Genomic DNA, 18,607 nt, shown 5'->3' on the forward strand with positions numbered 1-18,607 from the left:
GAATGTAGCCCAGTCCATCACGCAAACCAGCCTCCCATCCATTGACTCTGTCTACAATTCCCGCTGCCTCGGAAAGGCAGCCAATATAATTAAGGACCCCACGCACCCCGGACATACTCTCTTCCACCTACTCCCGTCAGGAAAAAGATACCAAAGTTTGAGGTCACGTACCAACCGACTCAAGAACAGCTTCTTCTCTACTGCCATCAGACTTTTGAATGGACCTACCTCGTATTAAGTTGATTTTTTCTCTACACCTTGCTATAACTGTAACATTATATTCTGCAGTCTCTCCTTCCTTCCCTATGTACGGTATGCATTGTTTGTACAGCATGCAAGAAACAATACTTTTCACTGTATACTAATACATGTGACAATAATAAAGCAAATCAAATAATACTCGGTGGTGTGAACTGCCTGGTACACTGTACATTTTCAGTATTATTTTTGACAATTGTACTCTCATACAGAATAGTTCCCCCATATCTTTCTAAAACATTCAGGTCAATGCACCGAGATTGAGACTAACCAATCAGATTCCATAGGCCAGTGGGGAAAGTGCAGGGGAGTGGAACTCATTTTTTCAAAAAGCTGGCTTTGGTATGCTGGGATGAATGGCTGCTGTATTAAATGATTCTATACCACTTTGCTTTCATATGGAAGCATTCAAATGATTACATACGATTTAAGGCAAGAAACAGCCCAACCAGTCCTTGCCAATGTTCATGCTCCAATCGAGCATCTACCCATATTTTCTCATCCACATACACCATTGCCCTCTACTCCCTCATCCACTTGCCTCATTTCCCCTTAACTGCACCCATATGAATCGTTTCAACCACTCCCTGTTCCACATTCTCACCTCTATTTGGATAAAGAAGTTTCTTCTGAACTCTCTTTAGGAGCTCTTGGTGACAAACCCTACTGGGGGCCTCTAATCAGGCTATTCGCCACAAGACGAAACATTTCTCTCTGTATCCATTCCATCAAAACCTTTTATAATTTTGAAGACCTCTATAAGGTCAACGCTCAGCCTTTTTTTCCCAAACGAAAAGCGAGTCAGCCTGTCAGTCCTTCTCTGATATGTTTACTCAGACATTTTCAGTATCATCCTCGTAAATCTCTGTACCTCTCCAGTACCCCTATATCCTTTTTTATAATATGGTGACCACAACTGCGCTCAGTGCTGTACATCTGGTGTAACCAGGATTCAATACAGAATCTGTATATGTTCATATATTTTCAATTCTTTCCCTCTTGGACTAAAACCAAAGTCAGGATTACACCCCCCCCCCCCCCCCCCCCACGCCACCCCTGCCCCACCTAGCGGGATATTACGGTCCTGCTGAAATACATAACCGGCAATTTAAATGGCTCGCCATATCCACCATGGCGAGGCTGCAGAACTCTTGGCCAAGTGTTTTGAGTGTTGAGTGACAATTGCCTGTCGGTGTTTGGAAGAAGGCAGAAAATTGGGGGGCTGGCTTCAGGGAGGGGGAAAGATAACCTCATGGAAGGATGTATTGTGGTGAGCATTGGGTGACTGTCTGGGAGTTTGCACATTCTCCCCGTGTCTGCGTGGGTTTCCTCCGGATGCTCCAGCTTCCTCCCACAGTCCAAAGATGTGCAGGTTCTGTGGATTGGCCATGCTAAGTTGCCCCTGAGTATAAGGTGGGGCCGAGGTGGAGTGTTCCTTCGGAGGGTCAGTGCAGACTTGATGGGCCGAATGGCCTCCATTTGCACTGTAGGGGATTCTATGGTTCTATTTCTCTCCCTTTCATTAACAATGAACACTAAGAGGCTTTCTTTCCCTCCATTACAGGCACTGCTGGTGTCATCATTTCCCTCAGCAGAATTTTTACCAAGCTCCTGCTTTCGGACGAGCGGAAAAACACCATAGTCTTCTTCTTCATTTCAATCGGAATGGAGATGATGTGTTTCATCTTGCACTTGCTGGTGAAAAGAACAGAGTTTGTACGATACTATACCTCCCATAGTAGCAGCGGCCATGAATGTCTAAAGGGCAACGGCCATGTGGATCAGGGCCCAGGCTACCGCATCCATCACAATGTCAATACAGAGGAAGTAAGATTCGTAAGTTTTTACCTGACATTGTAAGAGTGAAACAGGATATTGCTCAGGGCACCCAGCAATTTTCTTGAATACTATTTCCCATGAGTGTAGATAACATCTTGCATTTTGAATCATCTTCCAAGTATTCCCCTTTAGGCCAGGAGGAAATGTGACTGCCTCCATTGAAGATTGTCTGACATCTGTTTGTTTTTGGAGGGAAAAGAGGCCCATGTGGTGAATGTTCCGGCCAGCCCACTGTCAGGATCGTCCGGTCCTGCTGAAAATCAGCACAATTCTAGCTGGGTCGCAAATCCCCCGCGCCGGGCGCCGCCACGATGTGGCTGGAAAATACCGGCCCATGTCTTTTTTAGATCAAGGGCATTGTCTTTGTTTGGAAGAGAATTTCTGTCGTTGCACTTTATAGCAGTAAACAAACTAATAAATGTTTGGCTACTGATTTGCTTTTGCAAAATGATTGGCCATTTTATATGATTTCATTTATCATTGCGTGGCTTGGACTAGACAAATGCATTCACAAATGAACCATTTGGGTTCACCCAGGAAAAATAGGTAAGACAGGTTTCAGCTGAATTTAGCATCTTTGGTTCATCTGTTACAGATTAAGACAAGAATGTAAGCACTGGACAGTACGATAGAGAAAAAAACGTTTCGAGTCCGTTTGACTCTTGCTCAGAATTAAAAGTGAGGGAAAATGTGTTGGCTATTATACTGTATAAAAGGGGTTGAACATCATGGGTGGGATTCTCTAAAAATGGGGCTATGTCCCTACGCCAGCGGGAAAACTGACACCAACGACTCCGACGTCAATGGCCCCCCAAAATGAGGAATACTCACCTTTCTAGGGTGCTAGGCTGCTGCCGTAGTCGTCCCTGCAGCTCCAGCTGGCGCCAAAGGGCCGGCGCGAGTTCGCGCATTCGCGGACCGGCCGGCTTATTTCCGCGCATGCGCAGAACAGCCGTCGTATTTCCGCGCATGCGCGGCGGTTCCCTTCACCGCGCCGGCCCCGGGCAATGTGGCGGACCCGGCGCAGAGGAAAGAAGGCCCCTACGGAACCAGCCCACCCGCAGATTAGTAGGCCCCGCCCCTCCCCCCAGGACCGCCCACGCACACTTACCTGTCAGGTCCCGCCGTGTGTGAGGTGAGTAATCCACGCCGGCAGGACTGGGCAAAACTTGTCGGCCACTCGGCCCATCGGGGCCCGGAGAATCGCCGGAGGGGCCACTGTCAACGGGCCCCGACCAGCATGGCGGGAATCCCGCCGCTGCCCGGAAAACGGCGCCGGAGAATAGGGAAGCCGACGTCGGGGAGGCAGGGCGGGAATCGCGCCTCACCCTAGGGATTCTCCAACCCGGCGCAGGGTCGGAGAATCCTGGCCCATATTTTCCCTCTTTTTTCGGTTCTGATGAAGAGTCAGTCAGACTTGGAACGTTAACTCATTTTCTCTCCCTACAGATGCTGCCAGCCGGTTGTGTTTTCCCAGCATTCTCTGTTTTTGTTTCAGATTCCAGTGTCTGCAGTATTTTGCTTTTATATTACTACTGGATTGCTCTTCAAAAGAGCTAACACAGACTTGTGGGGCCGAATGGCCTGCCTCTGTTCTGTACTATTCACTGATTTTGCGATTCGGGGGCACTGGGCTAAACAGCTGGCTTTTAAAGAAGACCAAGGCAGGCCAGCAGCACGGTTCAATTCCCGTACCAGCCTCCCCGAACAGGCGCTGGAATGTGGCGACTAGGGGCTTTTCATAGTAACTTCATTTGAAGCCTACTTGTGACAATAAGCGATTTTCATTTCATTTTTTCATTTCTTGGATTGTTTTTTTAAACTTGATCAGCTATCTAAAGCTGCACCAGCATCTTTCGTAACGGACAATTGTCTCCTCACTGCTTCACTTCCACATCATTTGCATCACTTCAACATCCCACAATCAACATCCTGGGGGTTACCATTGATCAGAAACTGAACTGAATTAGCCATATTAATACTGTGGCTACCAGGGCAGGTCATAGGCTAGGAATCCTACACCTCACCTCCTGACCTCCTAAACCCTGTCCACCATCTACAAGGCACAAGCCAGGAGTGTGATGGAATACTCTCCACTTGCCTGGATGAGTGCAGCTTCAACAACACTCAAGAAGCTCAACACCATCCAGGACAAAGCAACACACTTGATTGCTCCCCTTCCACAAAGATTCAGTCTCTCCACCATCGACGAACAGTAACAGCCGTATGTACCATCTATAAGATGTACTGCAGCAACTCGCCAAGGTTCCTTAGATAGCACCTTCCAAATCTGTGATCACTACCATCTAGAAGGGCAAGAGCAGCAGATACCTGGGAACCCCACCACCTGGAGGTTCCCCTCTAAGTCACTCACCACCCCGACTGGGAAATATATCGCTGTTCCTTCACTGTGCTGGGTCACAATTCTGGAACTCCATCCCTAACAGCACAGTGGGAGTACCAGCACCTCAGGGACTGCTGCGGTTCAAGATGGCAGCTTACCACTATCTTCTGAAGGGAAATTAGGGGTGGCCAATAAATGCTGGCCTAGCCAGAGATTCCCACAGCCCCAAATGAATTTTGCAAAACGGCAGCCAAACTGACCCTGAACTTGTTTTTACCTTTCAGAGAAGCACAAAATGCTGAAAACCCTCAGCAGTTCAGGCAGAATCTATTGGAGAGGAAAAACTTTCCTCATGAACTTTCATCAAAACTTTATTTTGTTCTTTATATTCACAGAATGTTGGGAGGGGGGTTCGGCATCCATTCCTACAGTTCTCCAGGGTTGGCCAATATCAACTAAACAGACCACTGCCCACTCAAAGTAGACACCTGGCCAAAGACCACTTCATATTGTGTATATGTAACTTCAGTTCCTCGCATTCCTCATGTGGAATGTCTGCTGGAAATGACTGAAATGGGAAAGTGAATCCCCGATCACATCATAAATAAAATGCTCGGGCGGCGTGTGGCGCAGTGGTTAGCACTGGGACTGCAGTGCTGAGGACCCAGGTTCGAATCCTGGCTCTGGGTCACTGTCTGTGTGGAGTTTGCACGTTCTCCCTGTGTCTGCGTGGGTCTCACCCCCACAACCCAAAGATGTGCAGTGCAGGTGGATTGGCCACGCTAAATTGCCCCTTAATTGGAAAGAAAAACAGTTGAGTACTCTAAATTTTTTCAACAACAAAATGCTATAGATGCTGAGAAAATGCTGGAAATAAATGCACAGCAAGCCAGGCAGCATCTGTGGAGCGAGAAACAGAGTTAACGTTTCAGGTCAATGATCAGAACTGGTGAAAGGTCATTGACCTGAAATATTGATCTGGATTTTCAAAGGGCTGTGGGGCTGGGTTGGGTCCCAGTGCGAGCAGACTAGGCCAGGACAGTCATGGGTTTTCAATTTGCAATGGGGGAGGGTGGGAACAGAGAGGCAGTGGGAAGGTATTCTCCTCCAATTAATAGTTCCTTAAACGCCTCAGGGAGCTTGTTAAGGGGCCTTCCTGAAATGGAATGCGATCTTGAATTTTTTTCCTGGCAACCCCGCATATTTTGCTGCAAGTTAGTGCACAGCTGTCCTGTTCACCACACCGCTTGTGTAACTTGCTTTGCTGAACCTTTTGTGTAATTAGTGGCGCCAAAAGCATGGCAGGAATGCTGCTCTTTCTTGTCTTGTCCAGGGTCACTGGCAACTGCGTTGCACCTCAAGGAGCTGCCTGCTCTAATCAGCAAGGCAGCAGCGGTCTCCAACATGGCTACCACCTGCCATTGCCACTGGATTGGGTAGACAGCTCCCACATCCTGGAGGTACTCAGCATCTCTAATTAGGTTCACCACTCGATCAACTAAGCTACATGTATTTGAAGATCATCTCGTGATCATGATGCAGCTCCGGTGCGGGGTCTAGATTCGGAATTCATTGTGTGTTGTGTGTGTGTGTTAACTCTATTTCTATCCTGTTGCCTGATCTGCTTGAGTATTTGAACACTTTTTATTCTGATCCCTATTCTCCCATATTGAGTTGGGTAACAGTTTTGATAGTTGCATGTTTCCTGTCATTAAATACCAATGTTCTCTCCGTCTCTGCAGTTCCAGCTTTTACTTGTCTGATGGGTGTGAATCCACTATAACATTAAATCCAGTTTCATTTATCAGTCAAGTGTCAAATATAATGGTTAGAAACCTCACACTGTAGCAGAAGGTCAGAAAATCTGGACTAAAGCCATGTAGCCGTGTTTCTGTACTCACGCTCATAGATGGTGAAGTTTTTCACTGCGTGTGGGGTCTCATAACTGCATCCAAGCCGTAAAAGGTTATTTAAAGAGGTATGGGACTACTTAGAGATGAAAGGGGCCGCCTTGTACTTGAGGGGACAGGAATGGTGGAGATTATTAATAAATGTTTTACATCTATTTTTTACAAACAAAGTTGAAAGTAGGACTGGAGGAGTACCAAGGGAGGATATGAAAGAATCACTAATGGAGATAAATCTTCAAATGTTCAGTGTATTACAAAAATCCAATGACGTTAAAGTAGAAAATCACTGAGCCAGCATGTTGAAGGAGATTGGGGATATCAGGAATCTCCAAAGCTCCTTTGGAGTGGGTCTTGACTTTGTAGGATAGCGTAAATTGAGTGATTGTGAGGTAGCAGTTCATTTTACATATCAGCCCATTTTTTATTTCCTTTGAAGTGACGGGTGTAAAGCTCAAAAGGTTTGTATAACAGACTGCAGACTTGCTATGATCTGTGTGTGCTATACCACACCTAACCCTAATTCCCTTGAAAGCAGGAAATTCTACAGCCCTGTACCAGCCTCCCCGAACAGGCGCCGGAATGTGGCGACTAGGGGCTTTTCACAGTGACTTCATTTGAAGTCTACTTGTGGCAATAAGCGATTTTCATTTCATTTTTAAGAAAGGGTAAATGCTAAAGGCCAGAAATAAATAGGCCAATTAGTCTTTGCTCTGTTTGAATAAAGTTCAAAGGACCAATTTTAGAATGCATGCTCCTGTGGCAATTTTCACCAGCCAGGAAATGATGGACTGAGTACCTGCGATGACTGTGATAATTGCTGACATTGTATTAGTGAGAGCTCTGCTCCTTCACTCCCAGGGCTAAGTAGCCCCGAACACAAAATCCATCTTAGTTTTTGCAATGACAGCTGCATTTCCTGCCATTATTCCCGAAGGAGAATGGTACAGTGGAAAGCCCCCAATCCGATGGAGCTGAGCCGGACGTTCCAGCAACTGCGGCCTACATGAGGTTTGACGCACCAAAGTCGAAGTTAAGGAGAAACTGGCCAGGATTCAGAGGTAACCTTATGTCTTGATACTTTCCTTTTGTGTTACAAATGACTGCGTCAATGTCTGTATTGCAGAGCTCAGTCATTACTCATCCAATATCCATGGTGTCAATACTCAGACTGTGATTGTGCTAATATCGTTCATGTATCATTTACATTCATGCTGAGAGAGAAAAGTATGTATGAGGGGTCAGGGAATTAGACGGAATGTACAGTATAGCAAACACATTATTCAGCCCAACCAATCCGTAACAACATTTATGGTCCACCTGAGACCGCTCCCATTGTTTCCTCATCAAACTCTTTCAGCATAACTCTCCATTCCTTTCTGGAATCGCGGAATTCTTCCAGTGCAGAAGGAGGCCATTTGGCCCATCGAGTCTGCACCGACCCTCTGAAAGAGCACCTTGCCAAGGTCCATCACCCCGCCCTATCCCCATAATCTCATAACTCCACCTAACCTGCACATCTCTGGACAATTTAGCACGGCCAATCCACCTCAGCTGCCCACTTTTGGACTGTGGTAGGAAACCGGAGCACCCGGAAGAAACCCACGCAGACACGAGCATAATGTACAAACTCCACACAGACAAGGCCGGAATTGAACCCGGATTCTGAGGCAATAATGCTAACCACTGTGCCGCCCATATATTTTCTCCCTCAGATGTTACCTAGATTCCTCTCAAATGCATCTATGCCATTCACCTCAGCTCCTGCTAGAGTGGGAGTAAGTTCCATATTCTCTGAATACATTTTTCCGAATTTTCTATTTGAGGTTTTGGTGACAATATTCGATTGATGGCCTCTAGTTTGACTCTGGTCAGGTATACGTCCAGGGATAATAAATGGAGGCAAGGACATAACAAATTTGCGGTAGACTGAGGACATAGCGCTAATTACAGAATCAAATACAAGCCCTGTAATACATCAGAGATCAAGTAGAATCTCAAAGTGACTTCCGGGTGCGGCGATGACCACCTGAGTCGCACGTTTCGGCAGCTCCCTGTGAAACGGACTTTTGGGCTCTTGATAGGAGCCCCAACGGCAATTTTAACGGCTAAAAACACCGTGCGGTAAACCAGGAGGGTGTTCCCCCTGGACACGGATGGAAAAAGGAGAGGAAAGTGGCCGGATTGCAGCGGATCCTTTGGAACAACGGCAAGGAAGGCAAGCAAAAACCAAGATGGCGTCAGAAGGTGGCAGTTTCATATGGGGCCCTGAACAACAAGAGTTCTTGAAATGCTGCGTGGAGGAGATAAAAAAGGAAATGAAGAAAGAGTTGTTGGCCCCGATACTACAGGCGATCGAAGGGCTAAAGGAGGAACAAAAGACCCAGGAGCAGGAGCTTCGGGTCGTGAAGGCGAAAGCAGCCGAGAATGAGAACGATATACAGGGCCTGGTGGTGAAGTCGGAGATACAGGAGGCACACCAGAAACGATGTGTGGAGAGGTTGGAGGCCCTGGAAAACAACGCAAGGAGGAACAACCTGAGGATTCTTGGCCTTCCTGAAGGTGTGGAGGGGGCGGACGTCGGGGCATATGTGAGCACGATGCTGCATTCGTTAATGGGAGCGGAGGCCCCGACGGGTCCGTTGGAGGTGGAGGGAGCGTACCGAGTGATGGCGCGAGGATCGAGAGCAGGAGAAACTCCCAGAGCCATAGTGGTGAGATTCCTCCGTTTTAAGGATAGAGAAATGGTCCTTAGATGGGCGAAGAAAACTCGGTGCAGTAAATGGGAGAACGCGGTGATCCGCGTTTATCAAGACTGGAGTGCGGAGGTGGCGAGAAGGAGGGCGAGCTTTAATCGGGCCAAGGCGGTACTTCACAAAAGGAAGATAAAATTTGGAATGCTGCAACCGGCAAGACTGTGGGTCACATATCAAGGGAGGCACCACTACTTTGAGACGGCGGATGAAGCGTGGACTTTTATTGTAGAAGAAAAACTGAAATGAGTGGAGTATGAAAAAGAACGTTTGGACAAAGTGGTGGGGCGAATGGGGGGGGCGAAGAGGGGTTTTATGTTCTAATCCTGCGGTATGGTAACTTTTCTTTCTCCCACAGGTGGTGATGGGGGGAGGTGGGGAGGGAGAGGAGATGGGGCGTTGGCCATGGGAGGCGGGGCCGAGGGAGAGGCGCGGGCTTGGTTCCCGCGCTATGATAATTATGGCGGGAATAGAGAAGCAGGAAGGAGGGGGCGTCGCACGGTGCGAGCCGTGGTCACGGGGGGAAGCCGAGGTCAGCCAGAGTTTGCTGACTTCTGGGAGCAACATGGGGGGAGTAATTACGCTAGCGGGGGGTCCAGCGGGGGGGGGTGGGAGGGGGGAATTACTGGGTTGCTGCTGCTGGGGAAAGGGGGGAGTGGGTACGGGAGAGGATGGGCGGGGGGGCACCGCCTGGGGGTGATACAGCTGCGTGGGAACTGGGTGAGAAGCTGGAAAAAGATGATGGCTAACCGGCAAGGGGGGGGGGGGTGGGAAGCCCCCCAACTCGGCTGATCACGTGGAACGTGAGAGGGCTCAACGGGCCGATAAAGAGGGCACGAGTACTCGCATACCTTAAGAAACTTAAAGCAGATGTGGTTATGTTACAGGAAACGCACCTGAAACTGATAGACCAGGTTAGGCTGCGTAAAGGATGGGTGGGGCAGGTGTTCCATTCGGGGCTGGATGCGAAAAACAGGGGGGTGGCTATATTAGTGGGGAAGCGGGTAATGTTCGAGGCAAAGACTATAGTGGTGGATAACGGGGGCAGATACGTGATGGTGAGTGGCAAATTACAGGGAGAGATGGTGGTTTTGGTAAACGTGTATGCCCCGAACTGGGATGATGCCAACTTTATGAGGCGAATGCTAGGACGCATCCCGGACCTAGAGACGGGAAAGCTGATAATGGGGGGAGACTTTAACACGGTGTTGGAACCAAGGCTGGATAGGTCGAAGTCCAGGACTGGTAGGAGGCCGGCAGCAGCCAAGGTGCTTAAGGATTTTATGGAGCAGATGGGGGGTGTGGACCCGTGGAGATTCAGTAGACCTAGGAGTAAGGAGTTCTCGTTTTTCTCCTATGTCCATAAAGTCTATTCGCGCATAGACTTTTTTGTGTTGGGTAGGGCATTGATCCCGAAGGTGAGGGGAACGGAATATACGGCTATAGCCATTTCGGATCATGCCCCACACTGGGTAGACTTGGAGATAGGGGAGGAAACAGGAGGGCGCCCACCCTGGAGAATGGACATGGGACTAATGGCGGATGAGGGGGTGTGCCTAAGGGTGAGGGGATGTATTGAAAAGTACTTGGAACTCAATGACAATGGGGAGGTTCAGGTGGGAGTGGTCTGGGAGGCGTTGAAGGCGGTGGTTAGGGGGGAGCTGATATCATTAAGGGCACATAAAGGGAAGCAGGAGAGTAAGGAACGGGAGCGGTTGCTGCAAGAACTTTTGAGGGTGGACAGACAATATGCGGAAGCACCGGAGGAGGGACTGTACAGGGAAAGGCAAAGGCTGCATGTGGAATTTGACTTGCTGACTACAGGCACTGCAGAGGCACAATGGAGGAAGGCGCAGGGTGTACAGTATGAATATGGGGAGAAGGCGAGCAGATTGCTGGCACACCAATTGAGGAAAAGGGGAGCAGCGAGGGAAATAGGGGGAGTGAGGGATGAGGAAGGAGAGATGGAGCGGGGGGCGGAGAGAGTGAATGAAGTGTTCAAGACATTTTATAAAAAATTGTATGAAGCTCAACCCCCGGATGGGAGGGAGAGAATGATGGATTTTTTGGATCGGCTGGAAATTCCCAAGGTGGAAGAGCAGGAAAGGGTGGGACTGGGAGCACAGATTACGGTAGAAGAAGTGGTGAAAGGAATTAGGAACATGCAGACGGGAAAGGCCCCGGGACCGGACGGATTCCCAGTTGAATTTTACAGAAAGTATTTGGACTTGCTCGCCCCGGTACTGACGAGGACCTTTAACGAGGCAAAGGACAGGGGACAACTGCCCCCGACTATGTCTGAAGCAACGATATCGCTTCTCTTAAAGAAGGAAAAGGATCCGCTACAATGCGGGTCCTACAGACCAATTTCCCTCCTAAATGTGGATGCCAAGGTCCTGGCCAAGGTAATGGCAATGAGAATAGAGGAATGTGTCCCGGGGGTGGTTCACGAGGACCAAACTGGGTTTGTGAAGGGGAGACAGCTGAACACGAATATACGGAGGCTGTTAGGGGTAATGATGATGGCCCCACCAGAGGGTGAAACGGAGATAGTAGTGGCGATGGATGCCGAGAAAGCATTTGATAGAGTGGAATGGGATTATCTGTGGGAGGTGTTGAGGAGATTTGGTTTTGGAGAGGGGTATGTTAGATGGGTGCAGCTGTTGTATAGGGCCCCAGTGGCGAGTGTGGTCACGAATGGACGGGGATCGGCATATTTTCGGCTCCATAGAGGGACAAGGCAGGGATGTCCTCTGTCCCCATTACTGTTTGCACTGGCGATTGAGCCCCTGGCGATAGCGCTGAGAGGTTCCAAGAGATGGAGGGGAATACTTAGGGGAGGAGAAGAACACCGGGTATCTTTATATGCGGATGATCTGCTACTATATGTGGCAGATCCGGCGGAGAGGATGCCAGAAATAATGCGGATACTTGGGGAGTTTGGGGATTTTTCAGGGTATAAATTGAACATGGGGAAGAGTGAGCTGTTTGTGGTGCATCCAGGGGAGCAGAGTAGAGAAATAGAAGACCTACCGTTGAGGAAGGTAACAAGAGACTTTCGTTACCTGGGGATCCAGATAGCTAAGAATTGGGGCACATTGCACAGGCTAAATTTAACGCGGTTGGTGGAACAGATGGAGGAAGATTTCAAGAGATGGGATATGGTAGCACTGTCAATGGCAGGGAGGGTGCAGGCGGTTAAGATGGTGGTCCTCCCGAGATTCCTCTTTGTGTTTCAGTGCCTCCCGGTGGTGATCACGAAGGCTTTTTTTAAAAGGATAGAAAAGAGCATCATGGGTTTTGTTTGGGCCGGGAAGACTCCGAGAGTGAGGAAGGGATTCTTACAGCGTAGTAGGGATAGGGGGGGGCTGGCATTACCGAGCCTAAGTGAGTATTATTGGGCCGCTAATATTTCAATGGTGAGTAAGTGGATGGGAGAGGAGGAGGGAGCGGCGTGGAAGAGATTAGAGAGGGCGTCCTGTAGGGGGACCAGCCTGCAGGCTATGGTGACAGCCCCATTGCCGTTCTCACCGAGGAACTACACCACGAGCCCGGTGGTGGTAGCTACACTGAAGATTTGGGGACAGTGGAGACGACATAGGGGAAAGACCAGAGCATTGGGGGGGTCCCCGATAAGAAACAACCATAGGTTTGCCCCGGGGGGAATGGATGGGGGATATGGAATGTGGCAAAGAGCAGGAATAACGCAACTGAAAGATCTATTTGTGGACGGGAAGTTCGCAAGTCTGGGAGCGCTGACCGAGAAATATGGGTTGCCCCAAGGGAATGCATTCAGGTACATGCAATTGAGGGCTTTTGCGAGGCAACAGGTGAGGGAATTCCCGCAGCTCCCGACACAAGAGGTGCAGGACAGAGTCATCTCAAAGAAATGGGTGGGGGATGGTAAGGTGTCGGATATATATAGGGAAATGAGTGACGAAGGGGAGACTATGGTGGACGAACTAAAAAGGAAATGGGAAGAAGAGCTAGGGGAGGAGATCGAGGAGGGGCTGTGGGCAGATGCCCTAAACAGGGTAAACTCGTCGTCCTCGTGCGCCAGGCTAAGCCTGATTCAGTTTAAGGTATTACACAGGGCACATATGACTGGAACACGGCTCAGTAAATTTTTTGGGGTGGAGGATAGGTGTGCGAGGTGCTCGAGAAGCCCAGCGAATCATACCCATATGTTTTGGTCATGCCCGGCACTACAGGGGTTTTGGGTGGGGGTGACAAAGGCGCTTTCAAAAGTAGTAGGAGTCCGGGTCGAACCAAGCTGGGGGTTGGCTATATTTGGGGTTGCACAAGAGCCGGGAGTGCAGGAGGCGAGAGAGGCCGATGTTTTGGCCTTTGCGTCCCTAGTAGCCCGGCGCAGGATATTGCTAATGTGGAAAGAAGCCAAGCCCCCGGGGGTGGAGACCTGGATAAATGATATGGCGGGGTTCATAAAGCTAGAGCGGATTAAGTTCGTCCTAAGGGGGTCGGCTCAAGGGTTCACCAGGCGGTGGCAACCGTTCGTCGAATATCTTGCGGAAAGATAGATGGGGGAAAAAAGAAGGCAGCAGCAGCAGCCCAGGACTTGGGGGGGGGGGGGGGGGGGGGGGAGGGATGGGGGGGGGGGGGGTGGGTGGGGGGGGTATAGCCTGTGACAAGGCAGTTGCCAATTAGGGCTAGTTTTCATTTTTGTTATTTAATATTTATTTATTTGTTGTTTTTTGTTTATATAAAAAAAGGTCATTATTATCTGTATTGTTATAATGTTGTGTAAAGGATGCACAATGTACTGTGTTGGTTGACCAAAAATTTTCAATAAAATATTTATTAAAAAAAAAGTAGAATCTCAAAGTTTAGAATCTGGACTGAATACCAAAAAGACAAAAGCAATGGGAGTCAGAACATATACATTAGAAGAGAGAGTGAAGATTGAAGTGGATGGTGTCACGGTGGAACAAGTAGATAGGTTTTGTCTATTTGGGAAAGTGCTAACAGAAGATGCCAAAGTTAGAAAAAGGATTGGGATAGCTAGAAGTAACTTTGTGAAGGTGAAGGATTTGTGAACAAAAGAAAGCTCAAACTTTTAAAACGGAAATAACCTTGTAAGATGGTGGATTTGATCCACTTTCCTGTAAGCCTCAGAAACCTGGGGGTTTTATTCTCCGACCCCCCGCCAGGTCAGAGAATCGCCGGGGGCTGGCGTGAATCCTGCACGTGCCGGTTGCCGAATTCTCCGGCACCGGATATTCGGCGGGAGCGGGAATCACGCCGCGCCGGTCAGCGCCCCGCGATGGGCCGAAGTCCCGCTGCTGGAATGCCTGTCCCGCCGGCGAGAATCAAACCACCTCTCTTACCGGCGGGACTAGGCGGCGCGGGCGGGCTCCGGGGTCCTGGGGGGGGCGTGGAGCGATCTGGTGCCCCCACGGTGGCCTGGCCCGCGATCAGGGCCCACCAATCCGCGGGAGGGCCTGTGCCGTGGGGGCACTCTTTTCCCTCCGCCTCGGCCACAGCCTTCACCATGGCTGACGCATAAGAGACACCCCCCCCTGTGCATGCGCGGGGATGACGTCAGCAGCCGCTGACGCTCCGGCACATGTGCGGCATTCCGCCGCCCGGCGAAGTCCTTTCGGCCCCGGCTGGCGTGGCGCCAATGGCCTTCCACGTCAGCCGGTGAAGCGGAAACCACTCCGGCGCAGGCCTAGCCCCTCACGGTGAGGGCTTGGCCCCTAAAGGTGTGGAGAAATCTGCACCTTTGGGGCGGCCCGACGTCGGAGTGGTTCCCGCCACTCCATCCCGCCGGGACCCCCCGCCCCGCTGGGTAGGGGAGAATCCCGGCCCACACTGGACAATAAATAAAGATCTGTGACGCACGGCAGCAGAGCACAGGGCAGGGCAAGCAGTGGCCAGGACCGAAGCGGCGGCCAGGACCGAAGCGGTGACCAGGACCGAAGCGGTGACCAGGACCGAAGTGGTGACCAGGACCGAAGTGGTGACCAGGACCGAAGCGGTGACCAGGACCGAAGCGGCGGCCAGGACCGAAGTGGTGACCAGGACCGAAGTGGTGGCCAGGACCGAAGTGGTGACCAGGACCGAAGCGGTGGCCAGGACCGAAGCGGTGGCCAGGACCGAAGCGGTGACCAGGACCGAAGCGGTGACCAGGACCGAAGCGGTGGCCAGGACCGAAGCGGTGACCAGGACCGAAGCGGTGGCCAGGACCGAAGCGGCGGCCAGGACCGAAGCGGTGGCCAGGACCGAAGCGGTGACCAGGACCGAAGCGGTGGCCAGGACCGAAGCGGGGGCCGAACCTGCAGGGAGGAAGGAATGGAGGAGCGACCGACCCCCCCCCCCCTAGCAGGAGAGCGCAGGGTGCGACGAGCGGCGACCCGGACCGAGCAGCGGGGAACAAAGCGGGGACCGTCCAACCGACCCCTCCCCGGCAGCGACCACCACGAGGCAGGAACAAAGAGGGACTCCGGACTCTCTCTCGACCTGAGTGAGTGGAGGAAAAGGAAGGAAAAAAGAACTTTTGCAAAAACAAAACTCTGAAAACTTTAAAAAAACAAAAACTATTTTTGCACTTTTCTTGTTCTCACCCAAAACAAGTTCACCTGAGAAGAATTTTATAAAAGAGGGAAAAATAAAATGGTAAAGGAGAGAAGGGAGGGGAGAAGAAAAAAGGAAGGGGGGGAGAAAATAAATAAATAAATAAGAGGGGGGGAGGGAAAAAAAAGGGGGGGGGGAAATGCCAGAAGGGAGCCAAAGCAGAGGGAGAAGGGGCACCAAAGGCAGACGGGGCAATGGGCGAGCCAGTTCAGACGAGCCAATCAGCGAGCAAAGCGGCAGAACGGAAGTATCGCCGCATCAAAAAGAGCTGGGCAGACAGGTGCTGTCTCCCCCGGGGCCAGGGGGGAGCTGGAACTGGAAGGCAGCCTTTGCCGATGCGCTGAGGGAACATCAGCAGGTAAACAAGGCAGAGGTTAGGGCAGACATAGAGGCCGCAATTGCATTGCAGGCAGCAATGGCCAAGGCCCTGGCGGAGGTGCAGCAGGCCCTGGGCAGAGCAGAGGAGAAATTGGACGCCCAAGGGAAGAAACTGGAAGCCCAAGAGGCGACCATCAAGGAGCTGGAGAAAGCAGCGACTGACGTGAGCGACCGGATCAAGGCCCTGGCGAGGGAGGTGGCGAGACTGGGCACAACACAGGGGAGCCTGAAGGGCAGAGTGGACGACCAGGAAAACCGCTCGAGGAGGCAAAATGTCAGGATAGTGGGCTTACCAGAGGGGATCGAGGGTAGAAACCCCACGGAATACGCGGCCGAGATGCTGGGCAACGTAGTGGGGAAGAAAATCTTTCCCAGCCCACCAGAAATGGACAGAGCACACCGGTCGCTGCGCCCGAAGCCCAAAGCAGGGGAACACCCGAGAGCAGTTATAGCTAAACTGCACAGGTACCAAGATAGGGAAACAATCCTACGCTGGGCCAGGAAAAAGAGAACCTGCAAATGGGAAGGACACGCCATTAGAATTTACGAGGACATTGGGGCAGACATAGCCAGGAGACAGGCCGAGTTTAATAGAGCGAAAGCAGCTCTTCACAAGAGCACCGTGCGTTTTGGTATGCTGTTCCCAGCGAAACTCTGGGTCACATACCAAGAAAGAGAATACTTCCTCACAGCCCCCGCCGAAGCAAACAAGTTTGTCGAGGAACACGGGCTGGAAAACCACCAGCGAAGGTAGAAATGAGGATCCCCTGGCAGGGGCAACAGCACGCCAACGGGGGGGAGGGGAGGGGGAGGCAACGCCAGGACCCCCCCCCCCCCCCCCCCCGCCCCTGCCACGGCGAGCGCACCCTGAACTAAGAACAGACCACTGCCCAAGGGACCGCGTCAGGTGGGAGGCCAGGCCCCAGCACGAGGGAACGAGAGTAGCGGAGAAGGGAGAGCAAGCAAGAGGAGTGCAGGGTAGGAAGGGGGAAGAGCGGGCAGAAAACCACAGAGGCCGGGCAGGGGAGAAGCGAGACAGTAACTCCCAAGAGGGGGGCCACCGTACTAGCGGGAAAGCTAGCGCCGGGGGCTTGCAACAAAGCAGGGCCGCAGCGCGCCCCCAACAGGGGGGAAGGCGCGAGGCTGGAGGTGGGGGGGACCACTCAACAGAGACGGGAGAGCAAACTGGGACAGGAACAGGGGAAAGAGGGACAAAGGAGGGGTACAAGGGAGAGGGGGGAAAGGGGAGTGACCGGGAGGGGGGGGGACACAGGGAAGGAGAGACCGGGGAGGGGCGACGCAGGGAAGGAGGGACAAACAGGGCTAGAAAAGGAATTGGGCTACAAAGTGCCACAACCAAGGGCTTGAAACAAGGAATCGCTGCAAGCACCCACCCAGTACGGTCTCTGGGCGAAGGAAGACCCCAGAGTGCAGGGGACTACCCGCATGGCGGACGCACAGTGGGCGGCCATGTCGGGTGCCCCCGGGACAAAGGGAAACCCTGGAGGGCAGGGACCCGACCGCATGGAGAGAACAGTGACAGCGGCTATCCTGGACGGCCCCCTAACAAAGGGAAACTCCGGAGGGCAGGGGCGCGTCCACCAGGTAAGTATGCTTAATCCCACAGGAGCGAGGGGGTAGAAACCCCCCCCACCAGGATAGTCACCTGGAACATAAGGGGACTCAACGGCCCAGTGAAGAGATACAGAGTCCTCACCCACCTAAGAAATATGAGGGCAGACATAATCTTCCTCCAAGAGACACACCTGAGAGAGCAGGACCGGCTGCGGGTAAGAAAGGGCTGGTTGGGACAAACCTACCATTCCTGCTATGGAACAAGGGCCAGGGGGGTGGCGATATCGATCGGCAAGAGGACGATGTTTAGGGCGACAAGGACGGTTACGGACCCAGGGGGACGGTACGTCATGGTCAGCGGGGCCCTGGATGGGACACCGGTAATACTAGTTAATGTGTACGCGCCCAACCTGGGACAACACGAGCTTCATTAAGAAGACCATGGCAGAAATCCCTGACATAGCGTCGCATCGACTAATCATGGGGGGGGACTTCAACTGTGTACAGGACCCAAAGACAGACAGATCAAACCCCAAAACGGGGAAAACCTCAAGCATGGCAAGGGAACTCAGTCACTTTATGGAGCAGGTGGGAGCGGTGGACCCCTGGAGGTTCGCCCACCCGGGGGAGAAGGAATTCTCCTTCTTCTCCCCAGTACACAACCTATACACCAGAATTGACTTCTTTGTGGTAGGGAAAACGGTGCTTCCGGGGATAGACAAGGTGGAATGCTCCGCAATTGTGATATCAGACCACGCCCCACACTACATGGACGTGAGGCTGGAGACGGGGAGGGCCCAACGCCCCACATGGAGGTTGGACGTCGCCTTACTAGCAGACAAGGCCTTCAACGAAACGTTATCACAGGCCATTGCAGGGTACACAGAGAACAACCAGAACGGGGAGGTCTCACCCTTCACGCTCTAGCGATCGAACCACTAGCAATCGTGCTCAGAGCA

At 51.6% G+C, this 18,607-nt stretch overlaps 1 protein-coding gene across 6 annotated transcripts in view; it reads left to right on the top strand.

The window, feature by feature from the left end:
• slc29a4a (solute carrier family 29 member 4a) overlaps positions 1–18,607 on the top strand; it is a 310,533-nt gene that overhangs the window by 227,903 nt on the left and 64,023 nt on the right. For 5 of the 6 annotated variants that reach the window (XM_072480912.1, XM_072480914.1, XM_072480909.1 and 2 more), the window contains 2 exons: positions 1,823–2,094; positions 7,286–7,409. In XM_072480912.1, the coding sequence (XP_072337013.1) occupies positions 1,823–2,094; positions 7,286–7,409 (396 nt within the window). The remainder of the gene's footprint in view (positions 1–1,822; positions 2,095–7,285; positions 7,410–18,607) is intronic. The other variant, XM_072480913.1, reaches the window with a different exon arrangement.

This window comes from Scyliorhinus torazame, chromosome 17 (assembly GCF_047496885.1).
Source record: "Scyliorhinus torazame isolate Kashiwa2021f chromosome 17, sScyTor2.1, whole genome shotgun sequence".
Lineage (NCBI taxonomy): Eukaryota > Metazoa > Chordata > Chondrichthyes > Carcharhiniformes > Scyliorhinidae > Scyliorhinus > Scyliorhinus torazame.